The sequence below is a fragment of the Scyliorhinus canicula genome, chromosome 11 (assembly GCF_902713615.1).
Source record: "Scyliorhinus canicula chromosome 11, sScyCan1.1, whole genome shotgun sequence".
Classification (NCBI taxonomy): domain Eukaryota; kingdom Metazoa; phylum Chordata; class Chondrichthyes; order Carcharhiniformes; family Scyliorhinidae; genus Scyliorhinus; species Scyliorhinus canicula.
The window spans coordinates 85,822,837-85,841,976 of NC_052156.1; the positions used below are offsets into that span (position 1 = coordinate 85,822,837).

Here is a 19,140-nt window from a genome sequence, read left to right on the forward strand (position 1 = left end):
ATGGGGAGAGGGGGGATGGAGAGCTTCATGAACAGGCTATGTTTCCCAAGGGTTCAAGAGGAGCTGGTAGAGGGGCCGGGGCACCGATAGAGTTGGAGGAGCTAGTCAGGGGGATTGGACAAATGCAGTCAGGTAAGGCGCCGGGGCCGGACGGGTTCCCGGTGGAATTTTATAAAAAGTATGCGGATCTGGTGGGCCCCCTGTTGGTGCGAGCCTTCAATGAGGCATGGGAGGGGGGGGGCTTGCCCCCGACGATGTCGCGGGCACTGATCTCTCTGATCCTGAAGCGGGATAAGGACCCCTTGCAGTGTGGATCATACAGGCCTATCTCGCTCCTCAATGTTGACGCTAAGTTGCTGGCGAAGATCCTGGCCACCAGGATAGAGGACTGTGTGCCAGGGGTGATACACGAGGATCAGACAGGATTTGTCAAGGGACGGCAGCTCAACACGAATGTGCGGAGACTGCTAAATGTTATTATGATGCCTGCAGTGGAGGGGGAGGCTGAGATAGTGGTGGCGCTGGATGCGGAGAAAGCGTTTGATAGAGTTGAGTGGGGGTACCTGTGGGAGGTGCTGGAGCGGTTCGGATTCGGGGAGGGATTCATCAAATGGGTGAGGCTGCTCTACGCGGCTCCGATGGCAAGTGTAGTTACCAATGGAAGGAGATCGGAGTACTTTAGGCTCTACCGTGGGACCAGGCAGGGGTGCCCCCTGTCCCCCTTGCTCTTTGCACTGGCGATTGAACCTTTGGCTATGGCGTTGAGGGAATCAGGGAGATGGAGGGGTCTGGTGCGGGGTGGGGAGGAACATCGTGTATCACTGTATGCGGACGACCTGCTGTTGTATGTGGCAGATCCAGAGGGGGAATGCCGGGGGTGATGGAGCTGTTAGCGGAATGTGGGGGCTTCTCGGGCTATAAGTTAAATTTAGGCAAGAGTGAGGTATTTGTAGTACACCCGGGTGATCAGGAGGAGGGAATTGGGAGACTCCCATTTAAGAGGGCAGTGAAGAGTTTCAGATACCTGGGGGTGCAGGTGGCCAGGAGTTGGGGGACTCTCCATAAGCTTAATTTTACCAGGCTGGTGGAGCAGATGGAGGAGGAATTTAAAAGGTGGGACATGGTGCCGCTATCGTTGGCGGGTAGAGTGCAATCCGTCAAAATGACGGTTCTCCCGAGGTTCTTGTTCCTTTTTCAGTGTTTGCCCATCTTTATCCCTAGGGCCTTTTTTAGAAGGGTGACTAGCAGCATCATGAGCTTTGTTTGGGCACATGGTACCTCGAGGGTGAAGCGGGTCTTCTTGGAGCGGGGTAGAGATGGGGGGGGGGGGGGGCTGGCGTTACCCAATCTCTCGGTGTATTATTGGCCGGCCAATGTGTCGATGGTGCGCAAGTGGGTAATGGAGGGGGAGGGGGCAGCATGGAAACGGATGTTGAGGGCGTCCTGTGGAGATACAAGCCTGGGGGCCCTGGTAACGGTGCCATGGCCGCTCCCTCCTATGAGGTATACCACGAGTCCGGTGGTGGCGGCTACCCTCAAGATTTGGGGGCAGTGGAGGCGACATAGGGGAGAAGTGGGGGGCTCGATGGAGGCTCCATTAAGGGGGAACCATAGGTTCGTCCCGGGGAACATTGATGGGGGATTTCAGGGTTGGCACAGAGCGGGCATCAGACAGCTGAGGGACCTGTTTATTGATGGGAGGTTTGCGAGTCTGGGGGAGTTGGAGGAGAAATTTGGGCTCCCCCGGGGAACATGTTCAGGTATCTGCAGGTAAAGGCATTTGCTAGGTGGCAGGTGGAGGGATTCCCTTCGCTTCCCGCGAGGGGGGTGAGCGACAGGGTGCTTTTGGGGTTCTGGGTCGGAGAGGGGAAGATATCTGATATCTTCACTGGAGAAGTTCTGGAAAGGGGGTGGCGAGGATGGTGTTGAGGGTGGTGGGATCCAGGGTCAAGCCAGGATGGGGACTCGCGATTTTTGGGGTTGGGGTGGAGCCGGGAGTGCAGGAGGCGAAAGAGGCTGGTGTGCTGGCCTTTGCGTCCCTAGTAGCCCGGCGAAGGATCTTGCTACAATGGAAAGATGCGAGGCCCCCAAGCGTGGAGACCTGGATCAATGACATGGCGGGTTTCCTTAAGCTAGAGAAGGTCAAATTCGCCCTGAGAGGGTCGGTACAAGGGTTCTTTAGGCGGTGGCAACCTTTTCTCGACTTTCTGGCTCAACGATAGGGTACAGGGACAGTAGCAGCAGCAAGCCGGGGGGGAGGGGGGAAAGGGGGGGGGGGGGGGGGGGAGGGAGGGAAAGGGGGGGAGGGGAAAGGGGGAGAGGGGAAAGGGGGGGGCGGACAATGACTATGTTTGTTTATTTAATTTTAATATATTTTTAAGTTCTTTTGTTGTTCATTGGGGTTGGGGGGTGGGGGAATTGATACATGCGTCGATACGGTCTGGGGGTGTCACAGTTATTATGGGTTATTTTGTTGCATTTCATTGTTTGTCGTTATGTTTTATATTTTCTGTAAAAAATTCCAATAAAAATTATATTAAAAAAAAGATTTCTCAATTAAACCTTTCATCTATCTAATCTATAGTTAACCACAAAATCTGATTTCTATCACTACCCAACCCTCTCCCCCCCCCCACACACACACTCTCCTCCCCTAGTCCCCCAGTCCCCCTGTGCCCTCACACTCTAACCCCACCCCGTCACAATCTCCACCCCCCCCCCCCCCCCCCCCCCCCCCCCGCACCACCTCTCACACTCTCCCGTTCTCACAATCTCACAAACCTTGCTCGCCTGGGGTCTTCAGGACAGCCTCCTGCCTCACTCGTTGTCTCCTCATGCTGATAAGCCTTAATTTTGCACCTTGCTGTTGCTAGCTGGCTAGTCGAGTTACTCGCCTGCTCCCCTCGCTGCTCTGCAGCTGCTGACTGGCTGGCTCACCTTGGCTTTTGGCTTTCGACCAGCGTCTCGAGCCTTGCTTCACTGTTGCTGGCTGGCCTGCCCTCAGCCCTGGCCAAAACCTGCTGTCTGCCCCTTTTTTGCAAAAATAAAACACGGGCTCTTCTGCCTCTACCTTGCTCCTTCCTCACCTAGTCACCTCTTGTTCCTTTCGCGTACGCACCTCAATGTTCAGACAACTCTGTTTTCCTGCTCTAAGGGGGCACGACCAATCAGAGTCTAAAGTCTCTCTGCATTGCTTGCTGATAGGCTCACAGTGTTATCAGGCTCTAATTGGTACCCACAGACACTGACCGCCGAGGGGCCCTCCATTGGTTGGGACTCTGTGCCTCGGCACGGTGTGTTTTATTGTAAATCTGCCTGTGAGGGGAAAAGTCAGGGATGGACTTTGGGAAAGTGAGGGAATGGTGGAAATTGGAAGCAAAGTTGATGAAATTTTCTGGTTTTAGGCAAGAGCAGGAAGCAACTTCAATATAGTCATCAATGTATCAGAAAAAGATGTGAGGAAGGGAACCTTAGTAAAGTTCGAACAAGGGGGGACTTCCGGTGGCAGCCATGGTGTAAGTGGCCACACACAGGGTGGCTCCGACTCAAAGCAGCGGGTTCAGCGCTTTAAACCCCGATAACTGGACATCTCCGAAGGAAAAAAAGTACAAACGTCGAAGAGGATAAAGTACTTCCCGGGACTGTTATGCTGGTAAGCTATTGGACCCGGCAGAAATCGCAAAAAACCCGGTCAATAAAGTGGAGAGAACTGACGGGGCGGCAATGTTCAATAAAACGGCGGAGGGAGGAGAAGGGTCAGCGCCTGAGGGAAAAACTCAAACCGATTGATTAATGGCCTTTATAAAGGACGAACTCCAGAAACATAGAAGAGAAATGCAAGGGGACTGGTCGAGGGCCATCGAGGGTGTAGTAGCACTTCTGTGAGTAACAATGGACTGCGTGGAAAAGAGGCGAAGCTGCAAAAGGTGGAGGTGGTAGTCTCCGATCAAAGTGACCGGATCGTATCCCTGGAGGCAGAGGTGCGAGCCCTAGGGGACCTATGTAAATCGCTCAAAGCGAAGGTTGAGGAGCATGATAATAGGTCCAGACGGGCCAGTGCATTTGTGAATGGGAAGGGAACCAGGTTCACATTTACAGGATATCGAAACAGAACTGGCGAAGATGCATTCAGGCTTCAGCAAGGCCAAGGTGGTACTATACCGGAAGAAAATTTGGTTCAGGGTTTGGTACTCAGCAAACCGTGGGTCACTTTTGAAGGCCGAGAATACTACCTCAAAACGCCAGAAGAGGCAAACAAATTTATAAGACCATAAGCTGGGGGAAATCTGAGAATTGTGTAAAAGGAGGGAGCTGCATCTGTAAAGGCTGGAGGGTACAGTTGTTTTTGTTGCCGGAGTGTGGTGGGAGAATTATTTTGATCCTGTTTGTCGTTCATTGTTGTTACTTCAAGTGGTGTTCTTTCCACAGGTTCATAAGGTTGTGCATGGGTATTTACCAGCCCCCCTACCTTCCCACAGGAGACGCACCTCTGAGTCAAAGATCAGATTAGGCTGAGAGAGGGATGGGTGGGATAGGTATTCCATGCGGGGTTTGAGTCAAAATCATGGAGGCTGACCGTTTTTAAAAAAATATTTCTTTATTCTCCTCCTTTTTCACATTTTCTCCCAAATTTACACCCACCAACAATAACCAATAATCAGTAACAAATATGTCAAACCCACATCAATATCAACGATCCCATCCTCCCACCAAACCCAAAACATTTGCCCGCATGTTCACATAAACAAATGACAAAAAGGAATCAGGAATCCCCCATAGCTCCCATTAACACCCATCGCCCCCCCCCTCCCCCCAGCCCTCGCACCTACCCCCCCCTAACTAATGTTCGATGTTATTCAGTTCTTGAAAGTGCATAATGAATAATGCCCATGAATTGTAGAACCCCTCTGTCCTTCTCCTCAGTTCAAACTTAACCTTCTCAAGGGTCAAGTATTCCAACAGATCCCCCCCGCCACGCCAGGGCACAGGGTGGAGAGGCTGCTCTACATCCCATCAGGATCCGTCTTCAGGTGATCAACGAGGCGAAGGCTACAACATCTGCCTCCGCACCCGTTTCCAACCCTGGATGGTCCGTCACACTGAATATGGCCTCCCGGGGGCCCGGGTCCAGTTTCACGTGCACCATTTTAGAAGTTACCCTAAAAACCTCCTTCCAGCAATCCTCTAGCTTTGGACAGGACCAAAACACATGAATATGATTAGCTCCCCCCCCCCCCCCCCCCCCCCCCCCCCCCACCCCATCCCACAGCGTTCACACACATCTTCAACTCTGTCAAAGAAACGGCTCATCCTCGCCCTCGTGAGGTGTGCTCTGTATACTATCTTCAACTGTATTAGCCCCAACCTCGAGCACGAGGTGGAGGCATTCACTCTCCGGAGCACCTCACACCAGAACCCCTCCTCCATATCCTCTCCCAACTCTTCCTCCCACTTTGCTTTGATCTCCTCCAGTGGTGCCTTCTCCTCTTCCAAAATAGCTCCGTAGACCACTGACACTACCCCCTTCTCCAGTCCCCCTGTCGTCAGCACCTCCTCCAGCAATGTGGAGGCCGGCTCCTCCGGGAAGTTCTGTATCTCCTTTCTGGCAAAATCTCGAACCTGCATGTATCTAAACATTTCCCCCTGCTCCAGCTCATACTTCGCTTCCAGCTCCTTCAATCCTGCAAACCGACCCCTAAGAAACAAATCTTTTAGTGTCTTAATCCCCTTCTCCTCCCATTTGCGAAAATTTCCATCCCACCTCCCTGGCTCAAATCTGTAGTTCCCCCGAATCGGCATTTCCCTTGACCCTGCCCCCAACCCGAAGTGTTGTCGAAACTGCCTCCAAATTCTCAATGAAGCTATTACTACCGGACTCCCTGAGTACTTCCCCGGCGCTGTTGCTAGTGCTTTTAATCCTGATCCCCGACACAAACTCTCCTCCATTCTAACCCACTGGGAATCAACCCCTCTTACCCAGCTCCGCACCTTCTCCACATTCGGTGCCCAGTAGTAATACATCATGTTCGGAAGACCCAAACTCCCTGCCTGCCTTCTCCTCTGTAGTAGCACCTTTCTAACTCTGGCCACCTTCCCTCCCCATATAAACGACGTAATCCTTCCCGCAATCTCTCTGAAGTACCAAAAGTGAATCCCTGCCCTATGGAATGGCAGCCCCCCCCCCCCCCCCCCCCCGCCCCCACACCCGGCCGAGATACCACAAAATACTCACTCTTGTCTAGATTCAGCTTGTACCCCGAGAAAGACCCAAACACTCAAAGCAGCTCCAATATTCCCCCTATCGCCACACTCGGTTCCGTCATGTACAGCAGCAAGTCATCAGCATATAAGCACACCCAATGTTCTATTCCCCCCCCCCCCCCCCCCCCCCCCCCCCGCACTATTCCTTTCCATATACACAAACTTCTTAATGCGATGGCCAACAGCTCAATCGCAAGTGCAAACAGCAGGGGGGAAATAGGACATCCCTGCCTAGTCCTACGGTGGAGAGAAAAGTATCTCGAGCTGATGTTGTTTGTGCGGACACTCGCCCTCAGCTCCTTATATCGTAGCTTTACCCAATTCACAAATCTTGGTTCAATCCCAAACCACTCCAGAACTGCTATCAAGTAACCCCATTCTACCTGGTCGAAAGCCTTCTCAGCGTCCAATGCCACAACCATCTCTGTTTCCTTCCCCTCTGCCAGCACCATAACGACATTCAATACCCTTCTAATGTTTGAAGAGAGCTGCCTGGGGGCTCACCATTTTGATGAGTAAGAGAATGGGGTTTGTGGGAACTGCTGCCTGTGGTGTGTTTTTTTCCCGGAGGGGGCGGATTGTAACTTTGGTGCCTTTTTCCTCTCGCTCCGGGTGGGGGGGAAGGAGCGGAGCCGGTCTTTCTCGCAGGAGCCGCCACGCTGGCAGGCAATGCTGTGACCGGAGGGGAGGAGGTTGCGAGAGGTGGTCAGTGGGAGGGGGGAGGAAGCTGAGGAGGGGGGTGAGGCAGTGGGGAGGGACCAGGCGGGAAGGAAAATTGTGATGTGGCAAAGGCGGAGATCAAGCGTGGTCACGGACAAAGAGGGGGACCATCTTGGGTGGCCCGATATAGGGTGGTATTAGGAGAAGATGAGCCGAATGAGGATGATGGCGGATGATAGAGGGGAATGGGGGCCGAGACCCCGACACGATTTGTTACGTGAAATGTTTGGGAGCTAGATGGGCCAATTAAGAGATCCTGGGCCTTTGCACACCTGAAGTGTTTGAAGGCAGAGGTGATCTTCCTACAGGAGACGCACCTCTGAGTCAAAGATCAGATTAGGCTGAGAGAGGGATGGGTGGGATAGGTATTCCAAGCGGGGTTTGAGTCAAAGTCATGGGGGCTGACCATTTTGATGAGTAAGAGAATGGGGTTTGTGGGGGGTAAGGAGCTACGGAATCCGGGTGGGAGGTTTATAATAGTGAGTGGGGTGCGGGGGAGGACGCCGGAGGTGCTAGTCAACATGTATGCGCTGAATTAGGGTGATGTGGGGTTTGTGAGGGGTTTGTTGGGTGCGATCCCGAACCTAGATTATGGGTGGAGACTTCAACTGTGTGGTGGAGCTGAGGGTTGGCAGGTCGTTCCCCAAGTCAATGGAAAGGCTCAAAAGGGCAAAGGAGCTGAGAGGATTTATGGACCGAATGGGAATGGTTGACTCCTGGAGGTTTAGGAATCCAGGGAAGAGGGAGTATTCCTTCTTCTCATATGTGCATAAGGCATACTCGAGGATTAATTTCTTCATGGCGAGCTGGGCAGTGCTGTTGGGGGTGGTGGAGGTGGAGTATGCGGGAATCGTAATATCCGACCATGCGCCATATTGGATGGAGGTGAGGCTCAGCGAGGGGCGGGTGCAGAGGCCAGGTTGGAGGTTTGACTCGGGTCTTTTGGCATACAAGGATTTTTGTGAGAAGGGGAGGTCGGTGGTTGAGGTGTACGTGGAGACTAACCAGAATGGGGAGGTGGCGGCGGCCACATTTTGGGAGGCGTTGAAGGCAGTGGGGAGATTATCTCATTTAAAGCACGTAGAGATAGGAGGAGAAGGGAAGAGTACGGACAGTTGTTGGAGGAGGTAGTTGATGTGGACAAGAGATACGTGGGGGGCCCTACAAAGTAGCTGCTTGTGGTGAGAAAGAGGTTGCAGGGACAGTTTGATAGGCTGACGACGGGGAAGGCAGTGGGGCAGTTATGAAAGGCAAGGGGTGTGCAATATGAATACGGGGAGAAGGTGAGGCATGTGCTGCCTACTAACTGAGGAGGCAGGCTGTGTTCAGATAAATTTTCAAAGTAGAACTGAGAGGGCACATCAGAGCCAGGGGAGATGAATAATGCATTCCGGAGATACTACAACAAGTTATATAGGGTGGCATCGGGTGGATTGGGAGGGGATATGGGAAGGTTCCTCGATGGCTTGGAGTTTCCGAGACTGGAGGTGGAGAAGAGGCAAGCATTGGAAGAACTATTAGGACCGAGAGAAGTGATTGAAAGTGGTGGGGAAATTAAGTCAGGGAAAGCACAGGAGCCTGATGGCTTTCTGGCAGAGTCCTACAAGGCATTTGTAACAGAATTGGCATCGCACTTGTTGGGGATGTTTTTTTAAAAAATATTTTTATTCTCCTTTTTCACATTTTCTCCAAAATTTACACCCACCAACAATAAACAATAATCTGTAACGAATGCAATGTCAATCCCCATATCAATAACAACAATCCCATCCTCCCACCAAACTCCCAAACAGCAGCCCACATGTTAACATAAACAAATAACAGAAAGGAATAAGGAATCACCTATAGTCACCATTAACACATACAGTCTCCCCCCTCCCCCCAATGTTTTGTTGGGGATGTTTAATAAAGCTGTGGAGAAGGGAGAGTTACCAGAGACATTAACGCAGGTGTTGATTACATTAATCCTGAAAAATGGGAAGGATCCATTGGGAATGTGGGTCATATCAGCCCATTTTGTTGTTAAATACTGACGTGAACATGTTGGCCAAGGTGTTGGCAGGAAGGATGCAGGGATGTGTGCCAGGGGTGGGAGAAGAAGACCGAGCGGGTTTCGTGAAAGGCAGACAGCTCTCCAATAATATCAGGAGGCTTTTGAATGTGACAATGACACCGTCGGAGGGGCAGTTACCAGAGGTTGTTGTCTCCATGGATGCGGAGAAGACATTTGACTGGGTGGAATGGAGGTATTTACTTGAAATTTTGGATAGGTTTGGATTTAGACTGAAGTTCTTAGCGTGGGTGAGCTTGTTATACACAGCTCCGGTGGCATGTGTAGCCATGAATGGAATGTGCTCGCAAGGTTTTGGGCAATGGAAAGGTACAAGATAGGGATACCGATTGTCGCTGTTGAAATTTGCTTTGGTGATTGAACCCTTGGCGATGGCCCTTAGGGGTCTGCAGAGTGGCGGGGGATTGTGAGAGGGAATAGGGAATCACTATACACAGTTGACCTGTTGTTGTTTGTCTCGGATCCGCTGGAGAGTATGAAAATGAAAATCGCTTATTGTCACGAGTAGGCTTCAATTAAGTTACTGTGAAAAGCCCCTAGTCGCCACATTCTGCCGCCTGTCTGGGGAGGCTGGTACGGGAATAGGTACGATCATGGGAATACTGGAGAGGTCTGGGGCCTTCTCAGGATACAGGTTGAATGTAGAGAAGAGCGAGATATTTCCGGTGAAGGATGTGGGGCTGAAGGCGGACTTAAAGGTGTTGCCATTTAAGTTGGCTAGCGAGGGGTGCCGATACATAGGGATTTGGGTGACAAGGGAATGGGCCACGATGTGACAATACTAGTGGAAGAGATTAAAGGGGACTTTAAGGGATGGGACACACTGCATCTGATATTGGCAGGGAAAGTGCAGATCATAAAAATCAATGTGTTACCAAGGTTCTTGTTTGTCTTCCAAACCCTCCCAACCTTTCTCCCGAAGGCTTTCTTTTGTAAATTAGATGCAATAATCTTGGAGGTTTTATGGACGGGTAAAGTGCTGAGGGGAGGAGGATCCTGCTACACAGGCAGAGACAGAAAGGGGGGTTGGCACTCCAGAACCTGCTACAATACTACTCAGCAGTAAATGTGGAGAAGGTGAGGCAGTGGTTGGGGGAGGAGGGAGCAGAGTGGATTAGGATAGAAGAGGAGTTCTGTCGGGGGTCTAGCCTGAGAGCCTTGGGGATGGCCCCTCTACATTTTGCCCAGGGGAAGTACACAAAGAGCCCAGTGGTGCAATCGATGGTCGAGGTATGGAACCAACTGAAGAGGCACTTTAAATTGGAAGGGATGTCAGTATTGACACCATTGTGTGGGAACCAAGGTTTAAGCCAGGGGAGATAGATGAGATGTATAAAAGGTGGAGGGGGTGGGGCTGAAGAAGGTGAGGGACCTGTACCTGGAAGGGCAATTTGTGGGTTTAGAAGAGCGATGGAAAAGGTTTGAGCTGCCAAGAGCGAGTGAGTTTAGGTACATGCAGGTACGGGACTTCATAAGAAAAAAGTGGAGGGTGTTTCCCAAGTTGCCAGGGTATACTCTGCTGGAGCAATTGTGTGATAAGCTGGTACGGTACTGGGAAGTGGTGTTTGGGACATTATCCAAAATTAAAGGGGTAGAGTTCAGGCCAGACCCAATGGTGGGGACCTTTGGGGTCTCGGAGGTGCCAGAGCTGGTTGAGGGAAAAAAGGTCGACGTTATGGCTTTCGCTTCTAATTGCCTGGCGAGGATTTTGTTAAATTGGAGGTTGGACACACCACCGATAGTGGTAGCCTGGCTGGGGGACGTTTACGATTTTCTACATTTGGAAAAGATCAAATTTGAGCTGAGGGGGTCAGAGGACGTATTCGAGGCCCGGTGGGGCTTGTTTATGACAATGTTTGAAGAATTGTTCATCGCGGGGGGGCGGGGATAATGGGTAAAGCAGGATAAAACTGTACAAACTGTAGGTTGTTGATTTTGTTGCTGTTCTTGTTTATACATTTTTGGAATAAAATACATTTTTTTTAAAAGTAAAGTTTGATCAAAAACATGTTCCATATACCCCAGGAAATGGCAGAAATAGCTGGAAGTGGTTCCATAGAAACAGCTTTTATTTGGAGGAAGTGAATGAACCAAAGCGCAGCTTATTCAATGGGAGAACATGTACAGATAGACAACTTGGGATGATGGTAAATGGGGAATCTAAGCTTGTGTTCAGGAAGGTAAACAGAGAGCCCTCACATTGTCCTGATAGAGGATGGAAGTGAAACCAGTTCTGTAGGGAAAAAGCTGGCTGGAACGATGGTATCTACCTCAGCAGTCCTGTTTGTGGACCTTGGAAATTAAGTAGAAGCGGGCTGTACTGGGTTGGTGTAATATGAGGTTGGAGACCATGAAGGGATAGTGGGAGATGATATTTCTTCAGACATCAACTGTTGATGATGATCCTGCTATTCCATTTACACCTCCTCTAGAACCATTTTTTGTTTATTTACTTTGCAAGATTAAAGTGCATGGGAAATGGGGGAAGTGTATTGAGGTGGATGGAAAATTGATTGGCAGAGAGGAAACAAAGAGTAGGAATTAATGGATCCTTTTCAAATTAGAATCATAGAATTTACAGTGCAGAAGGAGGCCATTCGGCCCATCGAGTCTGCACCGGCCCTTGGAAAGAGCACCCTACTCAACCTATCCCTGTAACCCAGTAACCCCACTTAACCTTTTTGGACACCAAGGGCAATTTAGCATGGCCAATCCACCTAACCCGGACATCTTTGGACTGTGGGCGGAAACCGGAGCACCCGGAGGAAACCCGCGCAGACACGGGAGAACATACAGACTCGCACAGACAATGGCCCAAGCTGGGAATCGAACCTGGGACCCTGGAGCTGTAAATCAACTGTACTAACCACTGCTCTACTGTGCTGCCCAATTGCAGCAAATTGGCAGGCAATAACTAGTGGGGTGCCACAGAGATCGGTGCTGGGACCCCAGCTATTCGCTATATATATTAATGATTTGGATGAGGTAACAAAATGTATAATTTCAAAGTTTGCAGATGATACCAAGTTGGGTAGGAGGGTGAACTGTGACAAGGATGCAGAGATCCTACAGCATGATCTGGACAAGTTGGGCGAGTGGGCAAATCAATGGCAGGTGCAGTATAATTTGGATAAGTGTGAGGTTATTCACTTTCGAAGCAAAAACAGGAAGAAAAACATGTTACTACCTGAATGGTTGTAAATTGGGAGAGGGGAGTGTGCAGCAGAACCTGGGTGTCCTTGTGCACCAGTCGCTGAAGGTAAGCATGCAGGTGCAGCAGGCGGTAAATAAGGCTAATGGTATGTTGGCATTCATTGCGAGAGGTTTCGAGTTCAGAAGCAGGGATGTGTTGCTGTAATTATACAGGGGCTTGGCGAGGCCATACCTAGAATATTGTGTGCATTTTTGGTCTCCTTTTCTGAGGAAGGATGTTCTTGCTCTCAAGGGAGTGCAGCGAAGGTTACCAGACTGATTCCAGGGATGGCGGGACTGTCATATGACTGTCACAGTCCAAGGATTCAGGATGAACCATTTCGGACAGAGATGAGGAGACATTTCTTCACCCAAAAAGTGGTGAGCCTGTGGAATTCATTACCACAGGAAGTAGTTGATGCTAAAACAATTATATATTCAAGAGACGGCTAGATGTAACACTTGGGGCGAATGGGATCAAAGGCTATGAGGAGAAAGCAGGATTAGGCCATTGAGTTCGATGGGCAGCCATGATTGTGATAAATGGCGGAGCAGACTCGAAGGACCAAATGACCTCCTCCTACTCCTATCTTCTATGTATCTTCTATGTACTTGACTCTATCATCTGCTTTTGCCTGGAAACATCATCCCTTTGTTATTTTATCTCTCCTGCCTCCACCTTAACACAGACCTTCCTTTTTGTTCAACTCACCCATTTCCCTGCCTCTAGAGTATTTTAAAACTTGTACCTAACTTTTTCCAGTATAGTTATGAAAGATCATGACCTGAGATGCCAACTCTGTTTCTCTCTCCACAAATTTTGCCTTATTTACTAAGTATTTCCAGCATTTTATGTTTTTATTTAAGATTTTCAACATATACAGTATATAGAGATGGTAGTCTATTTATCTGTTATCTCCTCCAGTAAATGCTGTCACACCTCAACTATAGTGGTAAATAAGAATCTGCTGAATACACAACTGTGCTCCAATTTGACAACTACTTTTGTTGTGGAATTAGAACCTGTCATGCATCCTACTACTTTTTTTAAAAAGCTACTTTTTAATCCTCTGGTTTTTTGTTCTCTATCCACAGATCATCAAGCTGTGAGATTCAGGTTTTTGTTTTGTTGCTCTTGACAGAGAGACAAAGCAAAGCATGATTGCAGCAACAGGGCTAGCTGAGTAATGAAATAATTCTATTGCAATGATACTGTTGGGGCAGCACGGTGGCACAGTGGTTGTCAGTGCTGCCTACGGCGCTGAGGACCCGGGTTCAATCCTGGCCCTGGGTCACTGTCCGTGTGGAGTTTGCACATTCTTCCCGTGTCTGTGTGGGTTTCACCCCCACAACCCAAAGATGTGTAGGGTAGGTGAATTGGCCACACTTAATTGGACAAAAAGAATTGGATACTCTAAATTTATTTTAAAAAAGCAATGATACTGTTGAAGTAATTGGGACAGCCCTGCATTAATATTGTTCCTTAACTCTTTCTTGAATATATGTGAGAATGTTTTTCTGAGGCAGAAGCATTAGATCAGATATCACATAAGGGGCTCTCCGCAAGTTAGGGTTATAAACGGAGCTCATAATTGTGAAGTAACTTGGATTATGCTCTCGCACCTGAATGGTACTAGTCAACATTCAAGTCAATGCTAAGCAGAACACTTATCTATCAATGTCCTGAATTTGCTCTTCCTATACTCAACTGAAGTGGGTTTCAGAGTATTTACTGTTGTATGCCTCCTCGCCCTGAATTTATGTAAAGTAATTTGAAAGTGAAAATATGTATTGCCAATGTGAGAAATTAAAAGATCTTTTTTGTTGTGATTTTTTTTAAATCTACTTTTTTTCTGCCAGGGCTGAATTTGAATGTTTTCAAATTGAACTTGCCAAAAATTATGGACCAACAGAATGGAGAGAAGACATCAAAGGAATCCTGATGAAAGCCGGAATACTGTACCAGCAGCTCACCTTCCTCTTTGTGGACACACAGGTATCTTTCTCAACGCCACAACCTTCAAAGGCGCATTCTCCACGGGTGCAGTTGCAGTTCCTGTGATGTCACTGACAGCTTTGTCCCAGGCAGCTTCCTGCATGAAAAATGGTGCAGACCAAAGAGAGAAGAAAATACATAATATTGTTCTTGCTCTGTCTCAGTCCCTACTTCCTTCCACCCTGGTTGTCTGCCTCCTGCACTGCCTGCTTTCTGCCACTGTTCTCTCCTGCTTTCCACCTGTGCATTTTCACTTCCCATTTCATCCTGCTCTCTTTGCCGATCCCTCCTGTTTTATACTTCCTCCCACTCTTTTCGTCACTTCCTCCCACTCCCTCCTACTCTCTCCCATTCCCTTCTGCTCTCTTCGCCGTTTCCTTCACTGCTGCATCCCACTTCCTGCATTCTCTCTCCCATTTCCTGTTCCCCTATTTCTCTCTCCTGCTTCCTGCGTCCTCGACCACTCCCTTCGCTGCATTCTCCCTGACACATTGCCACATCTCCCCCTGCTGCTCCATCCCACATCCTCATTTCTTGGCCAATTCCTATGTTAAGTAATGGGTTAAGAGACATTCTAATTAGTTGTCTCATTTATGTTAAGTATCCAATAATTTACACTGATACGTAAAGGGGCTTCAGGTGGCCTTTGTGTTAGGTTATGTGATGTTAGAGTTTTGTGCAGAGTCTGTTGAAGTAAATTAAAGATGTTTTGTGGAAAATGAGCAGAACCTTTGACTCTTTATACAACAGCAGCTAAACGTATAACAAATGGTAGCAGAGGACGATTGCTGTGCAAATGTGAAGGGTTGAAAGATACAACTTTTCCAGACCAAACCAAGGAGTGAGTGAGATGAAAGAAAAACCCAAAGATATATGGCTGAACCGAGGATAAAGATGGCTGGATATGACTACCCCCCCCCCCCTTATTTTCTGAAAGGGGATCGTACGACCAATGGAGAAGTGCAGTAGTTATGTGGGTAACTGCCTTGGGAAAGAGAAAACAATGTATGGCATTGGCTCTTTCTCTACCTTATGACAGTAAAATCAAGAGCAAAGTGTTTTCTGAGCTGGAATTGGAAGAGTTAGACTCAGAAGAAGATCTGCAGACTCTATTACATTATATGGATAAGATTTATAAGAAGGATGACTTGTTAAGTGCGTATGAAGCATGGTTGGATTTTGATAGGTTCCGGAAAATGGAGGATTTCTCCATTGAAGACTATATAATGGAATTTGGCAGACTATATAAAAGGCTGCAGAAACTGTGGAATTTCCACAGTCTGTGTTAGCCTTTAAATTACTTGACTGTGCCAGAGTGAGCAACATGGATAGGCTCCTGGTTTTGACAGGAGTTCAGTTTGCGGATAAGGATACCTTATTCGATCAGATGACAGAAGCTTTAAAAAAGTTTCTGGGGAAACATTCGATTCCGATGGCTCTGATGACCCAAATAGGTCAGCCTGTAATAAAGCAGAATATGGAAGATACACTACTAACAGGATGGCAAAATCGTACAGCTACGAACAGGCTCCAAGACTATAGAAGGAGATTGGGACCTGGAAATTATGAAGACAGAAACCCAGTTAGAACCTACAATAGGAAGATGAACCCCAGAAATGCACGGGGCATGATAAATCGATGTTTTCGATGTGACTCTCAATACCATTATGCTTTCAACTGTCTAACACGTTATAATAGTGTTTGAAGCAACACATGACACGGAAGAGTCAGAAGAGGAAAAAGATAGTGACCAGAAAGAAGGCATTGTCCTATTAACAAGCAGTTTTACGCCGGTAATGAGGGTGTTGGTTGTAGAATCCTTCAGTTGTGCTGTATTGGACAGTGGCTGCACATCTACTGTGTGTGGAATTGACTGGTTAAAATGTTACCTGGACTCCTTGAATGCTGAAAATCGTAACAAGGTTAAGGAATTTGAAAGTTCCTCAAGTTTCAGGTTTGGGGATGATAATACTCTGAAGTCGCTGAAAAGAGTGGTGATCCCTTGTAATATTTCCAGAGTGAATCATTTCATTAGCACGGATGTTGTATCAAATGAGATATCTTTGCTTCTGAGCAGATCGTCGATGAAGAAAGCACACATGAAACTGGATATGGAACAGGATAAGGTAACAGTTTTCAGGGAGATTAGTGCCCGAGACATCGTCGTTGGCAGAACACCCCCCTCCCATGCCTCGTTAAAGGTCCTGACCAACAGGGGGCCCAGCAGGTCCGCATATTTCTTATAAAATTCAACCGGGAACCCATCCGGTCCCGGCGCCTTCCCCGACTGCATGTGGCCAATCCCACTGACCAGCTCCTTCAACTCGATCGGCGCCTCCAGTCTCTCCACCTGCTCCTCCTGCACCCTTGGAAATCGGAGCCTGTCCAAAAAATTCTCCATTCCCCCTCCCACCGCCGGCGGCTCCGACCGGTACAGTTCCCTATAGAAGTCCCTAAAGACCTCATTGACCTCTGCCCCTTGCCGCACCACATTTCCATCTCTGTCCTTCACTCCACCAATCTCTCTAGCCGCGTCCCGCTTACGCAGCTGGTGCGCCAGCATCCTGCTCGCCTTCTCACCATACTCATAGACCGCTCCCTGCGCCTTCCTCCACTGTGTCTCCGCCTTTCTGGTGGTCAATAAATCAAACTTGGCCTGCAAGCTACGCCGTTCCCCCAGCAATCCCTCCTCCGGGGCCTCCGCGTACCTCCTATCCACACTCAACAGCTCCTCCACCAGTCTCTCCCTCTCCCTCCTCTCCCCCCTCTCCCTATGGGCTCGGATGGAGATCAGCTCCCCCCTAATCACTGCCTTCAGAGCCTCCCACACCATCCCAACCTGGACCTCCCCAGTATCATTTACCTCAAGGTACCTCTCGATACATCCCCGAACCCTCCTACACACCTCCTCATCACCAACAACCCCACGTCCATACGCCAAAGCGGGCGCTGGTCCCGCGCCTCCCCCATCTCCAGATCCGCCCAATGCGGAGCATGGTCCGAAATCGCGATAGCCGAATATTCGGCCTCCTCCACCCTCGGGACCAGTCCCCTGCCCAGAACAAAGAAATCAATGCGAGAATAAACCCTGTGCACATGGGAGAAAAAAAGAGTACTCCCGAGCCCTCGGCCTCCCGAACCTCCAGGGATCCACTCCTCCCATCTGGTCCATAAACCCCCTCAATACCTTGGCCGCCGCTGGCCTCCTGCCTGTCCTTGAACTAGAACGATCCAGTAGGGGATCCAGCACCGTATTGAAGTCCCCCCCCCATGATCAAGCCCCCCACCTCCAGGCCAGGAATGCAGCCCAACATACGCCTCATGAAACCAGCATCATCCCAATTTGGGGCATACACATTAACCAACACCACCCTCTCCCCCTGCAGCTTACCGCTCACCATCACATATCTGCCGCCACTATCAGCCACAACCTCAGATGCCTCAAACGCCACCCTCTTCCCCACCAGGATCGCCACCCCCCGGTTCTTCGAGTCGAGCCCTGAGTGGAAAACCTGCCCCACCCACCCCTTCCTCAGACGGACCTGGTCCGCCACCTTCAGGTGGGTCTCCTGGAGCATGGCCACGTCCGCCTTCAGCCCCTTCAGATGCGAAAACACCCGGGCCCGCTTAAGCGGCCCATTCAACCCCCTCACGTTCCACTTAATCAGCCGGATCAGGGGGCACCCCGCTCCCCTCCACCGTAGACTAGCCATAACCCATCGACTGCTCGTCCCTGGCCATCACCCATTCGGCCCGTTTCCCACGGCGATAGAACCTCACCCCGACCCCCCCCCCCCCGAATTCCTCCCTGGCCAATCCAGCAGCAACCTGGTATCCCCCCCCAGGCTAGGACCCCTCCTAGCCGCGACTCTCCCTCCACTGTACTCCCGTGAGCCAGCTGACTTCTGCTGACCCCGGCAGCTCCCGCTCTAACTCCGACCCCTCCCGATATGAGGTCTCCCCTCCTCCCCTGCATCAGCTCCTAGGCACTGCTTCAGCGCGGGAAACCCGGTCTAATAGCCACGCCCCTCGCCACCAGCTCCACCCCCTCGACCCGCGGCGCGGGAAACCAGAGAAAAGCCCGCACTTTCACACTGCCCACAGCCCCCAATCTTTAGTGCAAGTCCAGCTTTTCAGCCTGCATAAAGGCCCATGCTTCCTCCGGGGACTCAAAGTAGTGATGCCGGTCCTTGTAGGTGACCCACAGGCGCGCAGGCGGCAACATGCCGAACCTCACCTGCTTTCCATGGAGCACCACCTTCGTCCGGTTAAACCCGGCTCTCCGCTTGGCCACCTCTGCACTCCAGTCCTGGTAGATACGCACTACCGAATTCTCCCACATACTGCTCATCACCTTCTTGGCCCATCGGAGAACACACTCCCGGTCGCTGAACCGATGGATCCGCACCAGCACCATCGCGGGGGTTCATTCGCCTTAGGCCGCCTGGCCAGCACTCTATGGGCGCCCTCCAGCTCCAGGGGCAGATGGAAGGATCCTGCCCCCACCAGCGAGTTCAACATCACGGCCACATAGGCCGGCAGGTCCGACCCCTCCAACCCCTCCTCGAGGCCCAGGATCCGCAGGTTCTTCCTCCGTGACCGAAGCTCCATCTCCTCGAACCGATCTTGCCACTTTTTATGAAGCGCCTGGTGTATCTCCACCTTCCCCACGAGGGCCAAAACCTCCCCCTCGCGCTCAGAGGCCTGCTGCTGCAATTCAAGTATCGCTGCACCCTGGGTTGTCTGGGTCTCCAGCTGCTTACTCGTCGTCACCCTCAGGGATTCCAACAACTCCCCTTTCAGCTCCGTGAAATAGCGCAGAAGGGCTGCCTGCTGCTCCTCAGCCCAGTGCCTCCACTCGTCAGGGGCTCCACCAACCGCCATTTTGTCCACCTTCCCC

General features: G+C 50.3%; 1 protein-coding gene across 1 annotated transcript in view; it reads left to right on the top strand.

The window, feature by feature from the left end:
• The window catches only part of dnah1 (dynein, axonemal, heavy chain 1), a 995,196-nt gene that overhangs the window by 625,944 nt on the left and 350,112 nt on the right, over positions 1-19,140 (top strand). Inside the window, 1 exon segment of the mRNA XM_038812191.1 lies at positions 14,105-14,240. Coding sequence (XP_038668119.1) covers positions 14,105-14,240 — 136 coding nt within the window.